Source organism: Marmota monax, unplaced genomic scaffold (assembly GCF_021218885.2).
Source record: "Marmota monax isolate L192 unplaced genomic scaffold, Marmota_monax_Labrador192_F-V1.1 WCK01_AAM20220418_F8-fsc00489, whole genome shotgun sequence".
NCBI lineage: Eukaryota > Metazoa > Chordata > Mammalia > Rodentia > Sciuridae > Marmota > Marmota monax.
Window position 1 is genome coordinate 248,058 of NW_026694574.1, and position 25,354 is coordinate 273,411.

Below are 25,354 nucleotides of genomic sequence, written 5' to 3' on the forward strand. Positions count from 1 at the left end.
ACTGGAACAAGACAAGGATGTCCTCTTTCAACACTTTAATTCAACATCATCCTTGAAACTCTGGCCAGAGCAATTAAATGAAAAAATATTAAAAGGATACAAACAGATGAAGAAGAACTCAAACTATCACTATTTGCTAATGACATGCTTCTATATTTAGAAGATTTAAAAAATCCCACCAAAAAAAACTTTTAGAAACAATAAATGAATTCAGCAAAGTAGTAGGATATAAATCAACTCCCATAAATCAAACGCATCCTCTGAAAGAGAAGTTAGAAAACTACCCCATTCACAACAGCCTCAAAAAATATAGTAAGATATTTGGGAATCAATCTAACAAAAGAGGTGAAAGACCTTTATAATGAAAGCTACAGAATACTAAAGAAAGAAATTGAAGAAGACCTTAGAAGATGGAAAGACCTTTCATGCCCCTGGATAGGTAGAGTCAATATTGTCAAAATGGGCATATTACCAAAAGTGTTTCTGGGGGCTGCTGCACTTAATGAAATTCCTATTAAAATACTGATAACATTCTTATTGTATTAGAAAAAGCAATCATGAAATTTGTTTGGAAAAATAAGAGACCCAGAATAGCCAAAGCAATCCTTAGCAAGATAAGTGAACCAGGAGGCATAACAATAATAAAACCTGAACTATACTATAGAACCATAGTAACAAAAATAGCATGCTATGGGTACCAAAACAGACACATAGACCAATGATACAGAATAGAAGATACAGACAAACCCACATAAATGCAGTTATCTCATACTAGACAAAGGTGCCAAAAATATTCACTGGAGAAAAATATAGCCCATTTAACAAATGGTGCTGGGAAAAATGGAAAGTCACATGTAACAAAATAAAATTCAACCTCTCTCACCCTGCACGGAACTCAACTCAAAATGGATCAAAGACTTAGGCACTAGAACATAGACCCTGTGCCTAATAGAAAAAAGAGTAGGTCAAAATTCCCACCATGTCGGCCTAGAATCTGACTTCCTCAACAAGGCTCCTAAAGCACATCACATAAATTGAAGAATCAATAAATGGGATGGACTCGAATTAAAAAGCTTCTTCACAGCAAAAGAAACAATCAGTGAGGTAAATAGAGAACCTACTAATTGGGAACAAATTCTTACCACACGCACATCAGATAGAGCACTAGTCTCTAGAATATATAAAGAACTCAAAAACCTTAACACCAAAAAAACAATTAACCTAATAAATGGGCCAAGGAACTGAACAGACACTTCTCAGAAGGTGATATACAATCAACCAACAAATATATGAAAAAATGTTCAACATCTCTAGCAATCACAGAAAAGCAAATCAAAACCACTGTAAGATTTCATCTCACTCCAGTTAGAATGGCATCTGTTAAGAACACAAACAACAATAAGTGTTGGCAAGGATGTGGGAGAAAAGGCACACTCATATATTGCTGGTGGGACTGCAAATTGGTGCAACCACTCTGGAAAGCAGTATGGAGATTCCTTAGAAAACTTGCAGTGGAACCACCATTTCACTCAGCTATCCCACCCCTGGGTTTATACCCAAAGGACTTAAAATCAGCATTTTATAGCCACATCAATGTTTATAGCAGCTTAATTCACAAGAGCTAAACTCCAGAACCAGCCTACGTGCCCTTCAATAGATGAATGAATAAAGAAAATGTGGTGTGTGTGTGTGTGTGTGTGTGTGTGTATGTGTATATATATATATATATTTTTTTTTATTTTATAATATTATAAATGTTATAAAATAAAATAAAATGTTATTTTATAACATTTATAAAATAAAATAAAAAAAAAAAATAAGCACAAGATAATGAAAGCACTTCCATACTGTGAATTTAGTCCTAGCATGGTTCATTCAGGCTATAAAACTTTAGAAAAGCTTTTAACTATTATCTTAATTTTTTAATATTATAATAAAATGTCAGCTGGGCGCGGCGGTGTATGCCTGTAATCCCAGAGTCTCAGGAGGCTGAGACAAAAGGATCATGAGTTCAAAGTCAGCCTCAACAAGGCACTAAGCAACTCAGTGAGACCCTGTCTCGAATAAAAATACAAAATTGGGCTGGGCTGGGGATGTTGCTTAGTGGTTGAGTGCCCCTGAGTTCAGTCTCTGGTACCTTCCCCCAAAATATATAAAATAAAATGTCTTTATTAGACATTAGGAATATCATATGTGGATAAACTGACCCTGTGGTGTAGCCTGCTAAAATATTAAAACTTTATTGAAAATACAAAAAATCTTCAGTATTTACAAAATGTATAAAAAATACAAGTGTCAATAAAACGAACCCTTGTACTCAACACCAAACTTCAGAAATATAACACTATCAGTATACTGATTTTCTTATGTACTCTGTCTGTCTACTCCATTGTTGCTCCTCCCATAAGAAACACAATATTAATCCTTGTTTTCATGTTCTTATGCTTTTCTTGATTGTGTTTTCATGTTCTTATGCTTTTCTTGATTGTTTACCATATATTTAAAATCCTAAATAATTTAGTACACAGTTTTGCTTATTTGTGAATTACATAATGGAAGCATAAGAAATTTTTTATTTACTTGAGTTAAAATTATGAGTCATTCACATTGACATATGTTGTAATTCATAAATTTTCATTATATCACAGTATTTTACTATATGAACAAACATTTTATCAATCTTAATATTAATAAATTTTTTGTTTCTAGACTTTTGCTCTCATAAACACTGCTATTATTGATCATTGTTGTATAAATCTAGAGGAAAACATATAACATTTTCTCTAGGAAGTATACTTAGATGTAGAACTGATGAGATAAGTATATGAACATTTTCAACTTTATTAGTGAAGAGTAACTTGATTTGAAAGAGTTCAACTATTTTTTTTTCCAAACCAGCAACATGGACAGTTCTAGCAGCTCTATATTCTTGCTAAGACTTAATTTTGTCAAATTTTATTTTTTTTAATCTAACGATTATAAAAACATTACTTCATTATGATTTGATTTTGCATTTCCCTGTTTCCTAATAAATATTGAGCATCTTTTCTTATGTTGACTATGTGGGAATTCTTTTTGTGTATATCATTTAGATATTAATCTTGTTAGTTCTAAGTCTTAGAATTAGCTTCTGAGAGTGGTCATCTTCCTTAACTCTTTTCATGATATCTTAAGTCAACATAACTTCTTAGTATTAGTATTTTAATTTTCAGTCTTTAAAAATTTGCACAGTTATATTAAGAAAAACTTCTCCTATCCCAGAGTCATAAAAGTTTCTCAATACAATCTCCTACAAGTACTACAGCATTATATTTTATTGTTAAGCTTTGAATCCACAATAGATTGACTTGTATGTTTGCTATAAAGTAGAAGTCAGATTTAAACTTTTTTTTTTTTTTTTTTTTTGGTAAGGGAAAAGCAGAATAGTGGTCTCCTGAAGATATATATCTACATTTTAATTTATGGAACCTGTGAATATGTTATGTTACATGGCAAGAAGGAATTAAAGATGTAGATGGAATTAAGTCTGCTAATCTACTGAACTTCAAGTCAAGATGGATGATCCATGTGGCCCAAAGTAATCATAGGAATCCTTTAAAGTGGAAGAGGAAAGCAGAAGAGGAAGAGTCAGAAAAAGATGCTATGCTGCTGGCCTTGAAGATGAAGGAAGGAGCCATGAACCAAAGCATGAAGACTGCCTTTAAAGCTGTGAAAGGCAAGGGAATGTATTATTCTCTAAATTCTTCAAAAGAACTAGTGCTCTGCTGTCATCTTTTTTTTTTTATTTTTAATTTTTTATTGTGGGTTGTTCATCTTGAGTTTTAGCTCAGTGAAACCCATTTTGGACTCTGACCTCCAGAACTTCAAGTAATAAATCTGTGCTGTTTTCAGCTACTATGTTTGTGATAATTTGTAACACAACAATGGAAAATGATACATTGAATAAATTACTACTCTACTACTACTAATTTAACAATTCTGTTCTTCAAAGACAAACCAAAAAGATTTGTCCCTGAACTCCACTTGGTTCCTCTGCTCTAATTGGCAAGCATCTAAATCACTATAGATCAAAAGTAAGTGCCGATATCTGGTGAAACAAGAATTTCCATATTTGTTTTTTTTTCTTCAGTAGATTCTTCAATTTATTTTATCCTTAGCTCTTCCAAATAAATTCTGAAACAACTTGTGTACACACACACACACACACACACACACACACACACACACACAATACCCTTTTGGATGTTGACTAAATGCACTGTTGCAGTGCTCTAGAAAATACTAGGAGAGCTGACATCTTTATGACAGTCTTTCTACCCATAAACATGGTATATTTCTTCTTTTGTTAAGCAGTCATTTAATATTTTTACATTTTATTGTTTTCTTCATGCCTTTGGCAGGTTTATTACTAGATATATCATTTTTTAACTAAAATTCAAAGTGGTATTTAAAACTGTTTTTTAATGACAGCTTAAAAAGCAATAGCTTTTTGAATATTTCACCAAGCTTTTTTGTTTAACAATTTGTACATTATTTTAGATAGTCTATAGTCTATTTTAGATAGTCTATAGTACCATAACAGCAAAAAATAATCATGGTGTTTCTTCTTCCTTTCCAATGCTTATACTGTTACTTATTTTCCTAGTCTTACAATGTTGGCTAAGACTTCTAGCCTGATACTGGTTGTAAGCAACAGATATCTTTGCCTTTTTCCTGATATTGAGCTTTTAATGTTACTCCACATAGCATGGCATTTGATGCACACTTTAGGATACAAATTCATTTTTAAGCTAAACTGTTTGTCATTTACTAAAGAATTTTATTTTAAATTAGGGAAGAATATTAACTTTCTATTGGTTTCTGATTTTCGTTTCTTTTTGTCTTCATCTTCCCTGTTTCTTTTCAAATGTTTTAATGTTTGTTTTTTTCTTCATTTCTGTTTATTTCCATTTACCAATTTATAAGCTTATAACTATATTTCCCCCTCTCCAAGTTTTAACAAATAAAGTTGTATATGTTAATTGTGTACATGTTATTTTGAAATATGTAAACACCGTGGAATGGTTCTACTGATCTAAGTAACATGCATTCCTCACATACTTACCATTTTCTTTATGATTACACTTACAATCTACTCTATTTCCTTTTTTAAGAATATAATAAATTGTTATTAATTATAGTCTCCATGTTGTAGAATAGATCTCTTGAACTTATTCTTCCTATCTAACTGAAACTATGTAAACTTGGGCAAGTTATCTTTCCCACTACCTCTACCCTAATTGTTTTGAGCAACCTCTACATTGTTCTCCATGAAGTTTGTAATTTACATTTCCACCAGAGTTCCCCTTTTTCCACAAGCTCACCAGCATTTGTTATTTTTCTGTATTTTTAACGCTAGTTATTCTAGCAAAGGTGAGATGATGTCTCACTGTGGTTTCGATTTGCATTTCCTTGATGGTAGTGATTATTGAACATTTTTTTTCATATATCATTGGTCATTTGTATGTCTTGTTTCAAGAAATGCCTAAGTAGGTCTTCAGTTCACTGAAAAATTGGGTTATTTGTGTTTTTGCTATTGAGTTTTATATAAATTCTGGTTAATAACTCCTAGACAGTGTATTGTTGGCAAATATTTTCTCTCATTCTGTATGTTATCTCTTACTGTTATTTCCTTTCTTAATAGAAACCTTTTAGTGTGATGTAATCCCATTTTGTCTATTTGTGCATTTGTTGCTGTGTATTTGGGGTTACATTTAAAAAACCACCACCCATGCCAATGTGATGGAGCTTTTCCTGTACATTTTCTTATGGCATTTTACAGTTTTAGGTCTTAAATATTTAAGTCTTTAATCCATTTTGAGTGGATTTTTTATATGGTTCAGAGATATGGGTTTAATTTCATCCTCTGCATAAGGATATCCAGTTGTCCTGGCACCCTTCATTGAAGAGAATGTTCTTTCCCTATTGTGTGTTCTTGGTGCCTTTGTCAAAAATCAGTTGAGCATAAATGTATACATTTATTTCTCAGCACCAATTCCATTGGTGTATATGTTTATTTTTATGCCAATGCCATGTTGCTTTATTTACCAGAGCTATATAGCATATTTTGAATCTAGGTCATATAATGCCTCTAACTTTGTTGTTTTTGTTAAGGATTGCTTTGGCTGTTTTGTGAATTTAATGTTTATGTTTTCCTGCATTTCTGTTTTTCTTTTTTATTTACAAACTGGGAAGTTAGAAATTCTATATTTTAAAGTTATGTGACTATTATTAACACAAATCTCTTTAAGAGTTATCTTCACCATCATTTCTATGATGTATAAGACCATGTAAGATGCTCTGATTAATCCTTCCAAACATATGTACTTGTTTATAGTACTTAGCTATAATTTTCAAAGATTTCACCAATTAGCTAGTATCACTAGTTTTACTTATGTTCATAACTTAGTTTTACATATGCGTAATGCTTGCTTTGATGTTTGCCAATTTCTGTGTCCAACAATTCTTTTCTGAACTAGTCCTTCCATCTAAGTCCTATTTCCTGTATCCTCAAGTGTATTCATTTTGCAGGTCTGTTAAAGCTAACTCTCTCAAGCATTATTGAGATCTTAAAAAAATACACTTATTGAATATATAAATCTAAGATAAATTATCTCTAATCAGGATACTGATTACTTCATTCTATCTCTTCTGGTTTCTATTGTCACTATTAGAAAGCCAATATAATACTTACACCTTTGATATGATCTATTCCCCTGTTTTCCCTTCAGACTGCTTTTATCTTCTTTCTGTCTCTGATGATCTGATTTTTAAGTCCAGGGAGTTTAAATGTGAGGTTCTTTTTCTTTACTTTGTTTGGGATTGATTGGAATTCTCTGGATCTCGAAATCGGTGTTTTCATCAAATTCTGAAAAATCTCTAGCTAGCTATTATCTTTTTAAATATTGTCTCTCAATTTTCTCTTCTTTTGTATCTCTAGTGACATTTATGTTGACCATTTTTACTATCTTATTTTCAATATTTCCACTTCATGATCTGTTTTATTGTGGATAACTTCTTTGTATGCACCTTCCAACTCATTAATTCTCTCTTCAACATTGTATACTGAGTTTTGGCTTTGATTCATTCTCAAATATATTTGGTCACTATTTTATACCAACATATTTTATTATATTTTCCCTTTATCTATCTATATGAACATAAAAAACTACATTTTTCTTACATATGCTAAAATGTGATTTTTATATCATATATTAGTGGATATCTGAATCTGTTGTTGGTTGTTTCCTGACTTATAGATTCTTTTTTCCAATAGTATTTTGAGGTCTTTCTTTTTAATATCATGTTGCTTGGAATTTTATCATGAGGTATACTTTGAAGGTATATTCCTCCATAGGTATTTGTGTCACTCTGTGCTACAGACTAAAGAACTCTATTACTCTGAACCTTCTTGAAAAGAATTCTGCATTAATGTTATGATTTTGTTTTCCAAAAATCCTCATAATAAATGCTATGGTTATAAATTTTCAGGAAAGAGTTCTCCTCTATCCCCAAATCAGTATTAAGATAAGTTTATTACATTTTTCTTTGTATGTGTGTGTAAAAGCTTCCTTTTCAGTTCACCCTTAAATAAAGTTATAGCCTTTTGTTATTATATCTTCTTTGTAAGGGGATTTCTTGTTTACAAAACTCATTTTGAGATAGCAGGATTTATGCCCTACCCCTATCTTTACCTTGGGCATCTGTGAAAATAAAAGTGAAATGCCATTAGGATTTAAGAGAGAACACTCTGGAGATTACAGGTTTCAGAGCTATCTTTTTTCCTTCTTCCTACCTCTGAATTCACTTGATTTTGGGTTTGAAGAATTCTTTTTTTTTTCTTTTCAGCTCAGTAAAGCATTAAAATTTTATTATTTTATTCAGTAGTTTATTTGTAAGCATTTAAACCCACAATATTACTAGAAATAGAACTCTGGTTGATATTTTAGTTCAGAACTTTCCTTTTTAGCTAATCCTCAAGCCACAGTAGGTTAGTAGGTCCAAAATAACTACTATTATAGTTGATGCTGTGTAACTGCCTGATGATAATTATATAATTTGCAGTTATTTGATTTAATTCCCCTACAATTATGTCATGAACCTGTAGCATTTTCAAAGCATGAGGATAAAGGCAACAGGAACAAAACTTCCATATAAAATAAAAATTGAAAATCATGCTGAATATTATTTAGTGAACTAGAGAGCTCATTTTTAACAATCTGAACCCCCTCCTGCCCCTGCCCTGCCAAGGCTCTGGTTTTCTTTGCATACACCTTCTTAGGACAGGCTCACTGCTGAAGTAAATCAGATGCCTAAGCCTGAGTACTAAATGATAATGTTGGTTAAACCATTAACTCTTGCACTGGGTTGGGTATCCCCTACATATCTCTTTGTAGGTGCTCTATTAGGTTTCTTTTTCTGAGTACTTATTGTCTACATTAACTACATTAAATCTCTTAACTTCTCTTGTAGTTTTTGTAACTTTCATTTGACAACATTATTTTCTGTTCAGAATATTCATCAATATATCCATCCAGTCAACTGGCATTAAAAAAGTGGACTTGACTACTGCAACTTAAAACAGTATAATACTATCTTTTAGAAAATATACCAAATAACCAAAATAGGAAATCTAGAAGATTCCAAATTAAAGTTATCATAGTCCTCCTTTCTAGCATATAGCCCTCAACTCCATTTTTTAACAGATTTCAAACATTATAGGATTGTGCTAGATTTTTTTTTTTTTTTTTTTTTGTGACTATTTGATGAAACAGCTCCTTTGAGTCTACTGTGGTATGGAGCTATTTACACTTGAGCTCTGGGAATATTCTGACCAACATCACTTCTGTTTGTACTGTGGAAATATGTGTCTTTTTATAAGGCTTCTTGAGTTGAAAAATCATCCTCAACTTAATACTTTAAAAGAATGAAAATAATCCAACTATGGTATTTTGAGATAGGATCTTTGAGAAGTTATTAGGATAAGTTAAGGTCATTAGGGTAGAATCTCTTGCCTTGTGATATCCTGTACCACCTTAAAACACCATGGCGAAAAAGCCATCTCTAGATATGGCCCTTCAATCTTGGACCTCAATTAGCCAACAAAACCAAACCAAACAAACAAACAAACAAAAAACTTTGTTATAAATCACCCAACCTGTGGTATTGTTAGGGCCACAAAGAATGGACTAATATAGTTGACAACAGTAACTATTTTAAATCAAAATATGTTCTACTTTGTTCAAAAAAAAGTACTTAATCCCTTTAAATTTCCCAGTTATAATACTTATCCATCAATGATGAAGACCTGTCTCTGTCTAAGGTTCCTGTTTATTCTTCTTTTGGATTAAGTAAATCATTTCATTATATTTTATCTACTCAATTAGCTTGTTAGTTATATACTCTCTTACCATTTATTTGATATAAAAGATTTCAATATACATCGTCAACTTATAATAAAGTGACTATTTTTATATTGCCAAGAAGAACAACTCAAGGCAATCGGAACATTTTAACTTTATTTACTTACCTCTGATTGATATGCTATTTTTATATATGATTTTGCTTTTATAGTTTTATATAGTCAATTTTCATTTAGATTTAGCCCCACTTATTTTTCCTATTATTTTATATTTTTTCCTGTATCTTCAAACTCAATCTGGGGTAATTTTCTTTGTGCCTTAATCCTTTAGTATTTCTTTTAAGTCTGCATGCTAGTTTGCATATTTGCTGTTTTTGTGTGTCTCAAAATGTCTTTACATCACCTACATTGTAGCTGACTTTCCTCTTGCATCTTGAAGATATCCTAAGTTCTGGTTCCACTGTTTAACCTAAGAATTTAGTGGTCATTTTAACTGTATTCCTTTGAAGATATCTTGTCTTCCAACTTTCCCTTTCTACCATCTCTGACTGCTTTAAGAATTTTCTCTTTGGTTTCATTTTTGGCAATCCTTTTTTTCTTTCATTTTATTTATTTTTGGTACTAGGGATTGAACTGAGGCTTAGCACCACTAAACTATATCCCTAGTCTTTTATATTTTTTAATTTTGAGACAGGGTCTTGGCTAAGTTGCTGTGGCTGCCCTTGGACTTGCCATTCTTCTGCCTCAGCCTCCCAAATTGCTGGGATTACAGGTGTGCATCACTGTGCCTGACCTGTTTTCAGTAATCTTACTATTATATGTCTAGAAGTTGGTGGTTCTTGTATTTCTTCTTCTTTGTCATCGTCATCTTCTATTATTATTTTTTTTTTTTTTGCCTTTGCCAAAGGGTTTACGTTCTTGTTAAATCTGGGGATCGACCTATTTTATTTCTTAAGATTGGAAAATTCCAAACATTTCTATTGCCCCATTTAATCTTCCTTCAGGATGTTTTGTTAGTGCCCACTTGTGTTTCTGGATTGCTAGCTTTTCCAGTTCCAATTCTGAACTATATAATCAAAAAGAAAACCCAAGAAATTTATCATGTTCTGAAATCCAGAGCCAGTCTTCCTTACTCTCTCCATCTTTCAGAGTCTTCTACTGTTTGTTGTATATAATGTGCAGGGTTTTAATTATACTTAGCAAGAAAACTGACAAGAAGTATATCCCTTTCATTTTCCCAGAGTGTAAGTCTCTCCATTATATTTATTTTTCTTTGGATCTACTAGAGGCCTATTTCTATTAACTATATGGTTTACTTTAGATTCTGGCCATGTTGTCTTGTTTCATACCATGAATGGTTTAGATTAACTGCCAGATGCTGTAGGTAATAAACTGTTGTGATAATTTGAGGTCCAGATTTATATTATTTTTATCCAGAGAGAATATGCTTTTTGCAGAGAGCTAATGGAAGCAATAATCAGAAACACCATGATGGAAGCTTGAGATGATTTGAAGTGGGGCTTTAGTCCATCTTGGAAATGTTGTATATCTAACAATTCTTATGGTGTGACCCTTTTGAGACCTAACTCAATGTATGAGTGGTTTACTTGGCTTACTCTTGAGTCTTCATCCAGGTAGAACATAAACTTTAACTTCTGCCTCACTAGAACTGTCATTCTGTTGAAAGCTGGGCTCACTCTGTCTTGTCTGTTGACTGGCAGACAGCTGACTACTAATAAATTGGCAGATGCCTCCAGACATTTAAGATGAATGTTTAGGGTAGGAAAAAGAAACTTAATAGGATGCAATGTTACAGAAGATAGTGAGCAAGAAAGTTTAGAGAATAAACAATTATCAACATGGTCAAATGAGGCTGAAAGACAAATGAGGCTTTAGAATAAAATAAATCTTATAATACACACCATTTACTTTCTGTGTAGTAAAGGAAGGCAGGACTATGGCATGTTAGAAAGTCAGATTTTTAATTGAGAGAATGACTGAGAAAAGAATGGAGACAAATTTAAGAGGTCAACAAGAGACCATTAAACAAATCAATGAATACATCTGAAGTTGTAAAAGAAGGCAGGGAATCAATATTTGTGTAGACACAAGTTTGCACAATTTTAGGAATACTTTTTCAACAAGGATGGCATCTTTGGGTGGGCTCAAGAAAGAAAACTGGTTTTCAGGAGAACATGAACAATTCACATTTTTAGATACATCAAAGATTGGTAAATTTATAGAAAAAGGAATAGAGATTAAGATGATGATTTGCCCAGGAACAGTGAGTGGCCCATAACTATAATACCAGTGGCTCCAGAGGCTGAGACAAGAGGATTTCAAGCTCAAGGCCAGCCTCAGCAATTTAGCAAGGCCCTAAGCAATTTAGTGAGATCCTGCCTCAAAAAAGTTGGAGATGTAGCTCAGTGGTAAACTGCCCCGGGGTTAAATTCCCAGTACCAATCCCCAACCCCTACCCCAAATATAAAGATTTGGAAGTTATTTGCATAGAAATTATAGTTGATACCAATAGTTTATGTAGATATATGCACATACAAATTTCTATCAAGAGTTTTTTTCTTGCCAAGAGATAGCTAATTTAAACCCTTCAATATCTGCCAAATAGATTGTTTTTTTGAGTACCTAAAAATCACCCTACTTGAATTTAAAGAAGAATCCTGCTTTGCACCAAGTGACTACCACAATCCTAAAATTATAATTAGCAAAACAACATTCATGCAATTTGCCAAGATTACAAATATATGCCTGAATAAAGAAAATTTTAAACCAATATTATGAAAAAATTCAGCTACTTGCCTTTCTATATATCCAGTAAATTATTTGGAGAAAACAGACACACACACACACACACACACACCCAAAATATAACGCTGGGCTACTAGTGTATCAATAGAGATTAGAATGGCTATAATGGTTGCCTATGATTGAGATTTGTTCAAGTGAGTTAAGTGTTATGCTGTGCTGGTTGTGAAACATCTAAAAAGAACTCCTACTCAAATATTCAATTAATTATTTACACATAATATTTTAATACTTCAAAAGTTCTAAAGTACACTTTAAATATATCACTTTAGCATTACAAAAACCTTTCAGGAAAAGAAAGAATTATTAGAATTCACACATTAAAAATGAGTTAACTAAGATAATGTGACTACATCTTCTTTACTTACATTAGCTCAAATTCATAGCTTTTATTTTTTACTAATAATTGACCCTTAAAATTCACTTGAAGACTAAAAATAAATTCACTTATGAGTTATTCTTATTAAAATAAAATCCTCATACCATTTTGTGATGCCATAACAATCTTTAATAATATCCTGAAGAACAGCACGATAGAAGAGTGATTCAGTAGGCAGCTGAAAAAAAGGCAGACAAAAACCAGAAATCAAATTAATATTAGAGAGCTGGGACCATTGTGAATGTGAGAAACTTGACTTTGCTGTTAAACATAGAGGAAGACATTGTAATGTCTCCATTCTAACTCACAGTACTATCCTAAGATGATTTCTCACTATGAAACGAATTCTGCAAGAAAACAGAAGAAACCATAAGAGAAATAGTAGTAAATGACGAAGATAAGTCTTAATCAATGAAAAATAAGCTAGTAACCCAAATGGAGTTCTTATCACATACAAATGTACAAATACACTTTTAATACAAGCCAATCAGTTCTGAAGCCTATAGGAGTCAGAAAGGATATGTGTAAAAGAAGAAAGAATGGCTTTGACCTAAGATATTATGGACTAGGATTCACATACTGAGAAGATACTACCTATGTTAGGAAATATTAAAAATATGTCTGAAGACTGTAAGATCATAACTTCGGCTACTGCAGAGTCTTGGAAAGGTCAAAAGAAACTGAGTTCTTGGCAAGACAGCTCTTCTGGGGTAATGAGAGATAGGCGCTGTCCCACCAGGATTCAGAGGATTTTGAAAAGAACAAAGGAGAAGCTGAAGAAGTCCTCAATAAAACCTAATAGCTTCAAAGGCAGAGAAAGTTAAAAAAAAAAGTACTGTAGTATTTCTTAGAGAAATAATACTTTGGTGCAAAACAGAGATGGTACTCCTGAATTAAGAAATTACAAAGGACACCAAAATCCCATCCATATCCCTACAGATCTCTTGATACTGATAGTACAGAAATATCTAACACAAAACAATGTCAGCAATAATCTAGATTTCCTGAAAAGTTACTATTGGAAAAAGAAAAGAAAGAGAAAATGAACTAAAGAGGTCAACAATAATGAATGCTTCTGTGAAGTCAAATAAGGTCCAACTAAGTCAAATTATGTCCTAACTGTCCAACAACTGGCAAAGTTTCAGACTTCACTAATTTAAAAACTTTTCTTCCCTTGAAGTCTCTGACATACATTTCATTTTGATTTCTTAAGTCCAGACATATTTTCCATTTGACATTTTCTCATCTTGAGAAATATACTGTTACAGTTCCAAAGTCTTACTTTATGATCTATCCCTTATTTCTCTGAACATCACTTTTCTCACAAAAATGCTGAAATCCCTTTTCATACATTAACACTTAATCTGGAAATATTCAATTGAAATTCAAGGTATTTTGCTAAAAATACTATTGCATGAACTAAAATATTCTTTGTATATAAACTGCTTAAAAAATTCTTAACTTCATGTTTGATTATCTATAATACACGAGAACTTCAATTTTATATGAAATGCCTAAAAATGATTAAAATGTCTTTATCATGCCTTTGAGAAAAATCATATAAATGATATCAACATAATTTATAAAAAATGTACATATTTTTATGAAAAACAAAGTGTAGAATGACAGCAACAAAAGATTAAGACATGTATTTTAAGCAAAAGAGCAGACATAAATGGAATGCACAGAGAAATGCAAACAGGATAGGAAAAATCATCATTCCCAAGTTACCCTGAGTATATAAAGGGCTTTACAGCTGTTTCCTAAGAGAAAAAGAAGAGAGTTATGTAGTGCCTTCAAATGAACATTCCTAGAATAACTAGGACTGTCCATCCTGGTAAATACAGAGTGGGGTGAGTGGGAAAGGAGTCAACATCTCCTAAACAGTCTGACTATTCCAGAAAAAAGCTGCATGTAGTTCAGAGTTTATGTTCTTTCCCTCACAAGTGATAAATAAATGTACTTAACATTTTTAATGCATTTTAAATATGGGAGGAAACAAAAAGTGTACACCCTTAAAGCATATGTATCAGACATGCATTTTACAGATCTAGTGGAAAAGGCACTGAGCTAGAAATTAGGGCTCTGTAATTAATTAAGGATGCTAGAACACAATTAAAATGCTGCTATATAGCAAGTCTGCATATAAGTTTGGCACAATAACCAATTCATCCGATTGGCTGGAAGCATGAGCAAACACTTGGAAAATTAAAAACACCACACCATTGGAGCATTATGATGATAATCCCTAGGGAACCACTAAGGTGATATGTAGTACAGTAGTTAAGAGCATGAAATCCAGAGAGAGAGATTGATTCAAATCTCAGCATTAACTACTTTACAGTTTTTTCATGTGTATCCTGGGATAATAATAGTATGTATTTCATAATTCTACGTATTTATTACCTATAGATGAGAAGAACTTTGAGCAGTACTTTGGTAAGCTCTATGTTAGATTTAACTGTTATTTTCATGATTAAAATGATTACTGATCACAACAAGTGTAGACATTTTTACTTTGCACTTACTATGTACTAGCCATTGTTTTACACTTTTCACATGCTTCATTATTTACTTGAAATGACAATATTATGAGCAAACTATTACTGGTATTAGTGTCACTTCTCCTATTTTACAGATAAAGAAATTATGATGTGTCCAAGGTCATTAAACCAGTTAGTGATGATGATTGGATGCAAAACAGCAGTCTAAGACTAAAACCCACACACTTAATAAATTCTAAAACTTGATAAAAAATGATGACTTCACAAAGACCAGTTTTTATCACATTTTAGATAGGCACATTAATATATTAAAAAACAACAATTGCAACAACATACACAATATTTGTCAATGTTCTTTGCCTAGGGTGAGCATATTATAAATGACACTTGTTATTGCTATTATTATTTTTAACACTATTATTAATTTAAAAAGTATAAATTGACATTATTAATGTTTATTGAAAACAAGCAAAAAAGAGATTTCTAAAATTAGGCCCAATAAAAATAATTTTGTGATAAGCTTAAAAGAAACTCTTAAAATAGTCCTAATATGTTTCATGAATACAAGGTAGAACAATGCAATCATGTGAATATTTGAGTGAGAGAGTAAACTTTTGTTTATACCTGCAAAACCATTTGGCTGTTGCAACTAATAATGACTGAGTGAATGAAAAAAAGTTATCAACCAAATGATATCTTTGTTTTGGATTACAGATAAAGTATACACTGAATGTTATACCTTGTTTATCTTTGCTTGAACTAAGGCTATAAATACCTGGTCAGTTGGCAACATTATGTCTCCAGAAATATTTATAGGCCATATAATTTAATATGAAGAAATCAGAGGTTAGTATAGAGAACAATGGGGCAATCTTCCTAAAAGTTCAATTTAGTTTTTGAAAGTTCACATGTAAAGCAAATGTATAGAAATGCATAGATTTGAATACTCTGTGGTAATACCAGGAGGTGATATTTATGAAAATCCATCCAGTTTTAAGTTCATCAGCAGGTCAAGTATGAAGAGAGCTCAAGAGAAAAACTACAGTGTTCATAAGTTGAATTTAAGTAAACATTCTCACTTACCCCTTGGCCAAGTGCAACCCGCTCCAATGCCTTTAAGGAAAAAAAAAACAACACAAAGACTTTTGATATATTTAGTCTTACTTTATAAGATTTATAAAAGCATAAGATTTATAAAGTTATAAACACACTGTATAAGGTTTTGTAAAAGTGATATTTGGAAAGATGAATTCAGTGATAAAAATGTAAGTCAACACAATTAAAATCGTTAATATTAAAAATGTTAACTAGTATACTTATATAATTTAATACTAATTAATTTATAATGGGTATGTGTCATATACATAAACACATATATGCTCCAATTATACATCTTGAATTTCAGAAGGAACTAGAAAATAGAAAAAAAATGAAACAAAGTGGTCTTGACTCATGTTTAGTGTAATTAACAATCAACTAAATCCAAAGCTGGTAGTATGTATATATAGAGAAACACAGACATATTTACATATTTTAACATATTTCTTATAATTTTTAAAAAATATTTTCTTATTTGTCAATGGACTTTATTCATTTATATGTGGTACTGAGAATTGAGCCCAGTGCCTCACACATGCTAAGCAAGTGCTCTACCAGTGAGCCACAACCCCAGCCCTCATAATTTTTAATGATTGTATAATTTTATCTTTTAGAAAACAAAAATGAACACATTATAGTGGATAGCTTATTTTAGAAAAGTATTTTTATTTTTAGTCTGCATATATACATATAATCAAGAGTCAGAAGAGAAAGTACTGTAACATATTTTTACAATTTTATACATATTGGATTATATTTATAGTTGATCTAAAGCAATTTTACAAAATGTTCCTCACATTTCTAATAAATACTCATAATTCAATACTTGAAACTCACATGAAGGACACCCTCATTGAATATTTAGAGCCAAACAGAAAGTTATGAAGACAGCAGATTTTTATTAGATAATTTTCCCAAGAAGTTAAACAGCAACTGACTCAGAATAGATTTATTACTGAAGATACAATGAGTTTTCATTTATGGCACTAGTTGTGGTAATTTTAAGATTAAATCTTTGTTATGGAATTTTCTAAAGGCCAAAGAAACAGAAGAATTTTCAAAAAGAAACTATTTAGTGTCAATAAAATTAAAATACAATGGAGAGGGCTGAGGATGTGGCTCAAGCGGTAGCGCACTCGCCTGGCATGCGTGCGGCCCGGGTTCGATCAGCACCACATGCAAACAAAGATGTTGTGTCCTCCGAGAACTGAAAAATAAATATTAAAAAATTCTCTCTCTCTCTCTTTAAAAAAAATACAATGGAGAACAACTTGGTACTGATGAGCTTATTTTATAAATACAAATGATAAATTTTGGCTACATAATTAGAAGATAATCAGATAGGTAATAAGAAGTTTCTAGTAAACATTAATATTGTTCTTGGGCAATCAGCAGAAGTAATAAAGAAAATATACCAAGTGTTCCTTTCATACTAATCTAAAATATTTTTGCAGTTTTACTAGGCTTAATAAATGATGACGAGGTTGTTCTAATTGAATTAAAATTCTATTTCTGGCTAGGAACTTTATTTATAAATGTTCCTACAAAGGCACCTTTTTAATAACCCTTAAATATTTGAATATTTTTTGAAAAGGTCATTTATATAGGAAACATGTACTCAAAGAAACATTCCTTAAACTTTCCCAAATTACTATGGAATTAAAAAAAAAAAAAAGCAGTAGTCAAGGTGAGCAAGGGTTGTAATGGAATTGAATTCTGTCAAAAAGTTCTCCTGTGGTCAGGAGAACTTAAGAGCATCATGGTCTGCAAATTCTATATGTATGGGATTTATTCTTTAAAATTTCTTTCTTTAGTTCTTTGAATGTTTATTTCTATAAAATTATTCCTGTTCTTTGTAGTTGTAGATGGACAGCATGCCTTTATTTGATTTGATTATTTTTTATGTGGTGCTGAGGATTGAATGCAGTACTTTACACATGCTAGGCAACAGCTCTGCACTGAGCTACAGCTACAGCCCTTGATGTCTGTTTTCCAATGTGGGACTTTCCTTAAGACATCTAGTGATTTTTGATGGTTTATTTTGTTCATTATAATGGGGATACCATAAACCTGATTAATACATTGTGCTTACATGTGAGGACTAGATTGTGGGCCTCTCCATAAATGACTAGATTTATACTGTTTCACTGTAAAATACCTGATGCCAGTATCTTCAAGTATTTGGTCTTAAGATAGTCATACTTCCTAAAAAAGCCTATTTCAGTATTTTCCTGTAGAGTATAAATAAGCCTGGCTGTCAGCATTCTAGGAACTATGTCATTCCAAGATGACCTGTTATCTAATATCTAAGATTCTGAACAAGTATCATTTAAACCTAAAATAAAGAAATAAGATAATTTTCCAGAAAAGTACTTCTGGTAGGGTTACATAGGAAAATAATTATTAGAATGTAAATAGAATTCTAAGATAATTCTAGGATATATAACCTAGAAGATTGGTATATTATTTCTTATGTTGCTAAGTAACCATCATAGAGACAATGGGCCTTAAAAGAATTATCCTATGGCTAGTCACTAAAACAGATTATCTAATCAACTATACTTAATGTAAAAATTTATTGTATAAATTTAAGGTATGCGATATAATGTTCTGATAAACACACATATATATTGAAATGATTATTGCAGAAAAGTAATATAACATACCCAACTCAGTTACCATTGAAACCTTACTCTTAGAAAAACCTTACTTAAGAAATTTTCTGTATATAATACAATAATATTAATATTATAGTCCTCATGTTATTTAGATCTCTAGATTTAGTCATCCCATATAACTGTGATATTTTAAATTTCTGATGACAAAAAATATCCACTTACACCATTTAAATGGTTCCTGTATAAAACAACATTGCATCCTGAAGAAAGACCACATGTGTTATAGTATTCTATATCTAAGTATGCTAGTCTAGTCAAGCAAAATAGTTTTTGTTTAACTACATAGTTATTTCATGTCCCAGGTACAGTAATATTTTTCCCATTCCATAAAAATTTAGAAGACCAAAAGACTTTTGTAAACAAACATGAAGACACTAAATGGCTAAGCATAAAGTACTGAATTGTTTCTGTGTTTAAGACTTGGTATTTGGTACATTTCACATAATAATTATATGTAAACATGTTATGACAATCCATGAAGAACAAATAATTTTCTCATAATTTATAATATATAAAAGCATTAATGATGATGGTCTAGAAACTTCAGAATTTAATTCATGATATTAGCTAAAAATAATAAATTTTACAGCATATGGGTAAACTTCTTATTCTAGGAAAAAAACACAAACATACCAAACAGGCTGACATTCTGGCATTACGACCACAGCACCACCTCTCTTCCTTTAAATAATGGCACATTGGAAATCCCCACTTTTCTTGAATACATTCTGCAGATGGGGGAAAAATATGGATACTTACATAATATTCTTCCTCTTTTAGTTAAAGTAAATAAATCTATTAAGAAAGCAAATCATTCACTGAGAAAGTCAAATAGCAGTTAAACATGGAAGTGGTGATGTTTAGCAGTTCATTCCAGTTTGTTAACTGGAAGCACATTAATGTTATGAAAATGGTATTTGCTCAAAAACAGCTGCTTTGTGTTTAAGCTCCAGGTCCAATACCAACCAATTTGACAAAAATATTTCTGTAAGATTTAGTGCAAGAATTTAAAATGCAAATTTGGTGTAACTGTTGGAGATTACTCATGACATACTGGACATTTATTGTAATCTGATTTTGACATTTGTCAATTTATTTAGGATAATATGAATTCATTCCTAAAAATACTGAAGCATGATTTTTTTTTTGCTACTATGATCACTTTGCAGAAAAGCACATGTTCTTGCTTAATCACATATTGAACACCCCAATTCGGAATTATTACACATTCAACTTGCTCATGTTCAAATCCCTCATTTAGAACTATCAGTTCCCCAGGATCTTTAAAAAGGAAAAAAAAAAAAAAAAGACCAATATCTTAAAGCGACCAATTTCTTAAAGCCTGGAAAATAGATTTGAATTTCATAAAAACTATGACAATTAAAAGAAAATTGGGACAAACATAAATATAAATTACTATTAGGTTAAAAAATAAAATAGAACTAAATTTGAAAACAAGGAAACTCTTTAAAAGAAAGTGTAGTTGAGGTAGAGTTCACTAAATAAACTTCTTCACTATGAAAGATCAAATGAGTTTTGATTAAAAGAAAGTTTAAAGTCATTTCATTCATTTATATTATGGGCTGGGGATTGAACTCAGGGCCCTGTACATGCTACCCAAGTGTTCTACCTCTGAACTACATCCCCATTCCCAAAGTTTAAATTTCATGCAGTTCAGATATCTGTGAAAGCAGTTTTTTTCAGGTATTAAATTAGAATTCATAATAGCCTCTACTGTTAATCATTTGAAAATTGGACACCCCCCAGAATATAAATATTAAGCACACTACTATTTATATAGAACTTAATATTGTGAGACACTCTTATAAATACTTTAAATGTATTAACTTCTATAGTCCCTGAAGCAATTCTATAAATTAGGGACACAATTATTTTCATGTTTCAGATAGGGAAACTCAGCACAAGCAAGTTAAGAAAACTGCCTAATTTACACATCTAGCACTGGACAGACAGACCTAAAATTTAAATCTGGAAGTCTGACTCTGAGACCCATGCTTTTTTTTTTTTTTAATTTTTTATTGTTGGTTGTTCAAAACATTACAAATTTCTTGACATATCATATTCCACACTTTGATTCAAGTGGGTTATGAACTCCCACCTTCACCCCATACACAGATTGCAGAATCACATCAGTTACACATCCATTGATTTTCATATTGCCATACTAGTGTCTATTACCAAGCTATATCAATGCATATTCACAAGTAATTTCACTTATAACTGCATAAGACTCCGAGCCCTTGAAGCCTATCTAGGTCCTAGGAACTCTGGGTTATTTCTATTTCCAAGATGATTTGAAACAGTGATTTAACTTTTATGATTTAATAAGGAGACACAATTATTGCTAAATCAAAGTATTATTACAGCAAAATTTACTGTAAAGAGTAAGGGGCTGGAGAGATGAGAGTATGCTATTTTATTCACAGTGGTTAGAAAAAAGTACCAACCAATAAAACTGCTAATTTTTCATCCCCACATCCATCCTACCATTGTTCCTTGTAGTAACAGATAACCCAACTGTCCATACTAAAGACTGAAATTCTCAGTATCCCATGAAGCTACTATAATAGCTACAATAAAAAATTTTGATTAACTGGGTGTGGACAGTAATGATGTGTGTAAATAAACTCTAGGTCATATGCTTATTGGGGGGTGATCCTCTTTCCCCAATACTCTCCCCATTCCTTTCAACTTCATTTTTTCCTCTGAATACGTTATGGTGGTAGGCTGACTAGGAGAATGGAACAACAGAACAGCAGAATCCTGGTTCTTAGAAGATTTGTGTTGGTAGACAGCTTCCATACCAACTCCAATTGTCTACTTGTGGACTGAAACAGAAATATCACTGTCTTGTTTAAGTCATTATTACTTTGGTTCGGAACCTATTAGCATCCTTAGAATATAGCAAATTTTGTATAACACACTGAAATAAACAGATGATGATGATGATGATTCTATTAAGAGGCAAAATACAGGGAATAAAGGAAACAATAACACAGGAACACCCATATACAATGGTGGTCAAATAATTCTCTCCTAATTAATACAAGTTCCTTGAGGATCTGATGTTTGAACAGAGACTAAAATTAAATGAGGAATCAAGCCAAGAGAATAGTGAACTCTCCATATCCCTGTGCTCTATATCCAACAGCCAATTAAAAAATATCTACACACACACACACACACACACACACACTTGAAAAAATGAATCTGTACTGAACATGTGGTGACTTCTTTTTCATGCCATTGTTCCTTAAACAATACACTATACCAACTATATACATGACATTAATATTTTATTAGTGATTATATGTAACCTGTAAGGGATGATATATGCAGATCATATGCAACTATTATGATGTTTTATAGAAGGATATTGAGCATCTGCAGATTTTGGTAGCTTCTATAGGAGTCTCTGAACCAAATCCCTGCAGAAACCAAGGGGCGACTGTATGAAGGGGTGGTTTAATAAAACAAAAAACAAACAAACAAAAAAACCTAAGCTTCCAACAAACAATATATGCTCTCCAAAAACAGAACATAATATCTTAACAATTCAAATTAATTGACTAGCAATTTCCCAACTTATTCTAATATCTAAACCAAATACAAAGCAAGCAAGAAAGAAAGGAAGGAAGGAAGGAAGGAAGGAAGGAATGAAAGGAAGCAAGCTTCTAACACTGGAAAACAGGAGATGACAAATCACTTATTGCAAACATGAAACAAATTTTACTAAAACAAACAAAATAAGAAAAATAACGAATTTATAATAAAAGCTGTATTTAGTGAACCATCAATTGCTCTGTAATTCACCTTGGGCTGTTATGGGAGGTAGAAAACAAACAAACAAACATGTCTACTTGCCTGAAAATGGAGAGATTCTCCTGGAGCAAAAAACTAAAGAAAACTTGAACAAAAAAATATTACTTAACATTAGATTAAAATGTATAGTACTGCTGAAAATACATTATACTGGAAGGGGTATATCACTTGCAGAAAAAAAAAAAAAAACACAAGAAACCTATAGCCAAGTGGTTTCCAAATTCTTGACCCATAGAAAACTACTGAGATATAATAATTATCTCTAGCTGTAAGATGTAAGCCATTTCATTTTATTAAATTATTTTTAAATATAAGCTGTAAACCATTGAGTTTTGGGGGTGATTTCTTTTTTTTTAATTTTTATTGTTGGTTGTTCAAAACATTACATAGTTCTTGACATATCATATTTCACACATTTGATTCAAGTGGGTTATGAACTCCCATTTTTACCCCATATACAGATTGCAGAATCACATCAGTTACACATCCACTGTTTTACATATTGCCATACTAGTGTCTGTTGTATTCTGCTGCCTTTCCTATCCTCTACTATCCCCCCTCCACTCCCCTCCCCTTGCATCTTCTCTCTCTACCCCATCTACTGTAATTCATTTCTCCCCCTTGTTTTTTTTTTTTTTTCCCTTTCCCCTCTCTTCCTCTTGTATGTAATTTTGTATAACAATGAAGGTCTCCTTCCATTTCCATGCAATTACCCTTCTCTCTCCCTTTCCCTCCCACCTCTCATCCCTGTTTAATGTTAATCTTCTTCTCATGCTCTTCGTCCCTACTCTGTTCTTAGTTGCTCTCCTTATATCAAAGAAGACATTTGGCATTTGTTTTTTAGGGATTGGCTAGCTTCACTTAGCATAATCTGCTCTAGTGCCATCCATTTCCCTGCAAATTCCATGATTTTGTAATTTTTTAATGCAGAGTAATACTCCATTGTGTATAAATGCCACATTTTTTTTAACCATTCATCTATTGAAGGGCATCTAGGTTGGTTCCACTGTATAGCTATTGTGAATTGTGCTGCTATGAACATCGATGTAGCAGTGTCCCTGTAGCATGCTCTTTTTAGGTCTTTAGGGAATAGACCGAGAAGGGGAATAGCTGGGTCAAATGGTGGTTCCATTCCCAGCTTTCCCAGGAATCTCCATACTGCTTTCCAAATTGGCTGCACCAATTTGCAGTCCCACCAGCAATGTACAAGTGTACCCTTTTCCCCACATCCTCGCCAGCACTTGTTGTTGTTTGACTTCATAATGGCTGCCAATCTTACTGGAGTGAGATGGTATCTTAGGGTGGTTTTGATTTGCATTTCTCTGACTGCTAGAGATGGTGAGCATTTTTTCATGTACTTGTTGATTAATTGTATGTCCTCCTCTGAGAAGTGTCTGTTCAGGTCCTTGGCCCATTTGTTGATTGCGTTATTTGTTATCTTATTGTTTAATTTTTTGAGTTCTTTGTATACTCTGGATATTAGGGCTCTATCTGAAGTGTGAGGAGTAAAAATTTGTTCCCAGGATGTAGGCTCCCTATTTACCTCTCTTATTGTTTCTCTTGCTGAGAAAAAACTTTTTAGTTTGAGTAAGTCCCATTTGTTGATTCTAGTTATTAACTCTTGTGCTATGGGTGTCCTATTGAGGAATTTGGAGCCCGACCCCACAGTATGTAGATCGTAGCCAACTTTTTCTTCTATCAGACGCAGTGTCTCTGATTTGATATCAAGCTCCTTGATCCATTTTGAGTTAACTTTTGTGCATGGCGAGAGAAAGGGATTCAGTTTCATTTTGTTGCATATGGATTTCCAGTTTTCCCAGCACCATTTGTTGAAGATGCTATCCTTCCTCCATTGCATGCTTTTAGCCCCTTTATCAAATATAAGATAGTTGTAATTTTGTGGATTGGTCTCTGTGTCCTCTATTCTGTACCATTGGTCCACCCGCCTGTTTTGGTACCAGTACCATGCTGTTTTTGTTACTATTGCTCTGTAGTATAGTTTGAAGTCTAGTATCGCTATACCGCCTGATTCACACTTCCTGCTTAGAATTGTTTTTGCTATTCTGGGTCTTTTATTTTTCCATATGAATTTCATGATTGCTTTCTCTATTTCTATAAGAAATGCCGTTGGGATTTTGATTGGCATTGCATTAAACCTATAGAGAACTTTTGGTAATATCGCCATTTTGATGATGTTAGTTCTGCCTATCCATGAACAGGGTATATTTTTCCATCTTCCAAGATCTTCTTCTATTTCTCTCTTTAGGGTTCTGTAGTTTTCATTGTATAAGTCTTTCACCTCTTTTGTTAGGTTGATTCCCAAGTATTTTATTTTTTTTTTTTTTGAGGATATTGTGAATGGAGTGGTTGTCCTCATTTCCATTTCAGAAAATTTGTCGCTGATATACAGGAATGCCTTCGATTTATGTATGTTGATTTTATATCCTGCCACTTTGCTGAATTCATTTATTAGCTCTAGTAGTTTCTTTGTAGACCCTTTTGGGTCTGCTAGGTATAGAATCATGTCACCTGCAAATAGTGATAATTTAAGTTCTTCTTTTCCTATTTTGATGCCTTTAATTTCTTTCATCTGTCTAATTGCTCTGGCCAGTGTTTCAAGAACTATGTT

General features: G+C 32.3%; 1 protein-coding gene across 5 annotated transcripts in view; it reads right to left on the bottom strand.

The window, feature by feature from the left end:
• Mettl25 (methyltransferase like 25) overlaps positions 1–25,354 on the bottom strand; it is a 192,182-nt gene that overhangs the window by 118,160 nt on the left and 48,668 nt on the right. For 4 of the 5 annotated variants that reach the window (XR_006846514.2, XM_058571807.1, XM_046421330.2 and 1 more), the window contains 3 exons: positions 19,516–19,610; positions 16,190–16,219; positions 12,707–12,780 (listed from right to left, as the gene is read on the bottom strand). Coding sequence is in view for 4 of the 5 variants with exons in the window: in XM_058571807.1 (XP_058427790.1) it covers positions 12,707–12,780; positions 16,190–16,219; positions 19,516–19,610 (199 nt within the window). In the remaining variant the exon portion in view is untranslated. Of the gene's footprint in view, positions 1–12,706; positions 12,781–16,189; positions 16,220–16,850; positions 17,412–19,515; positions 19,611–25,354 lie in introns of those variants that run through there. The other variant, XM_058571808.1, reaches the window with a different exon arrangement.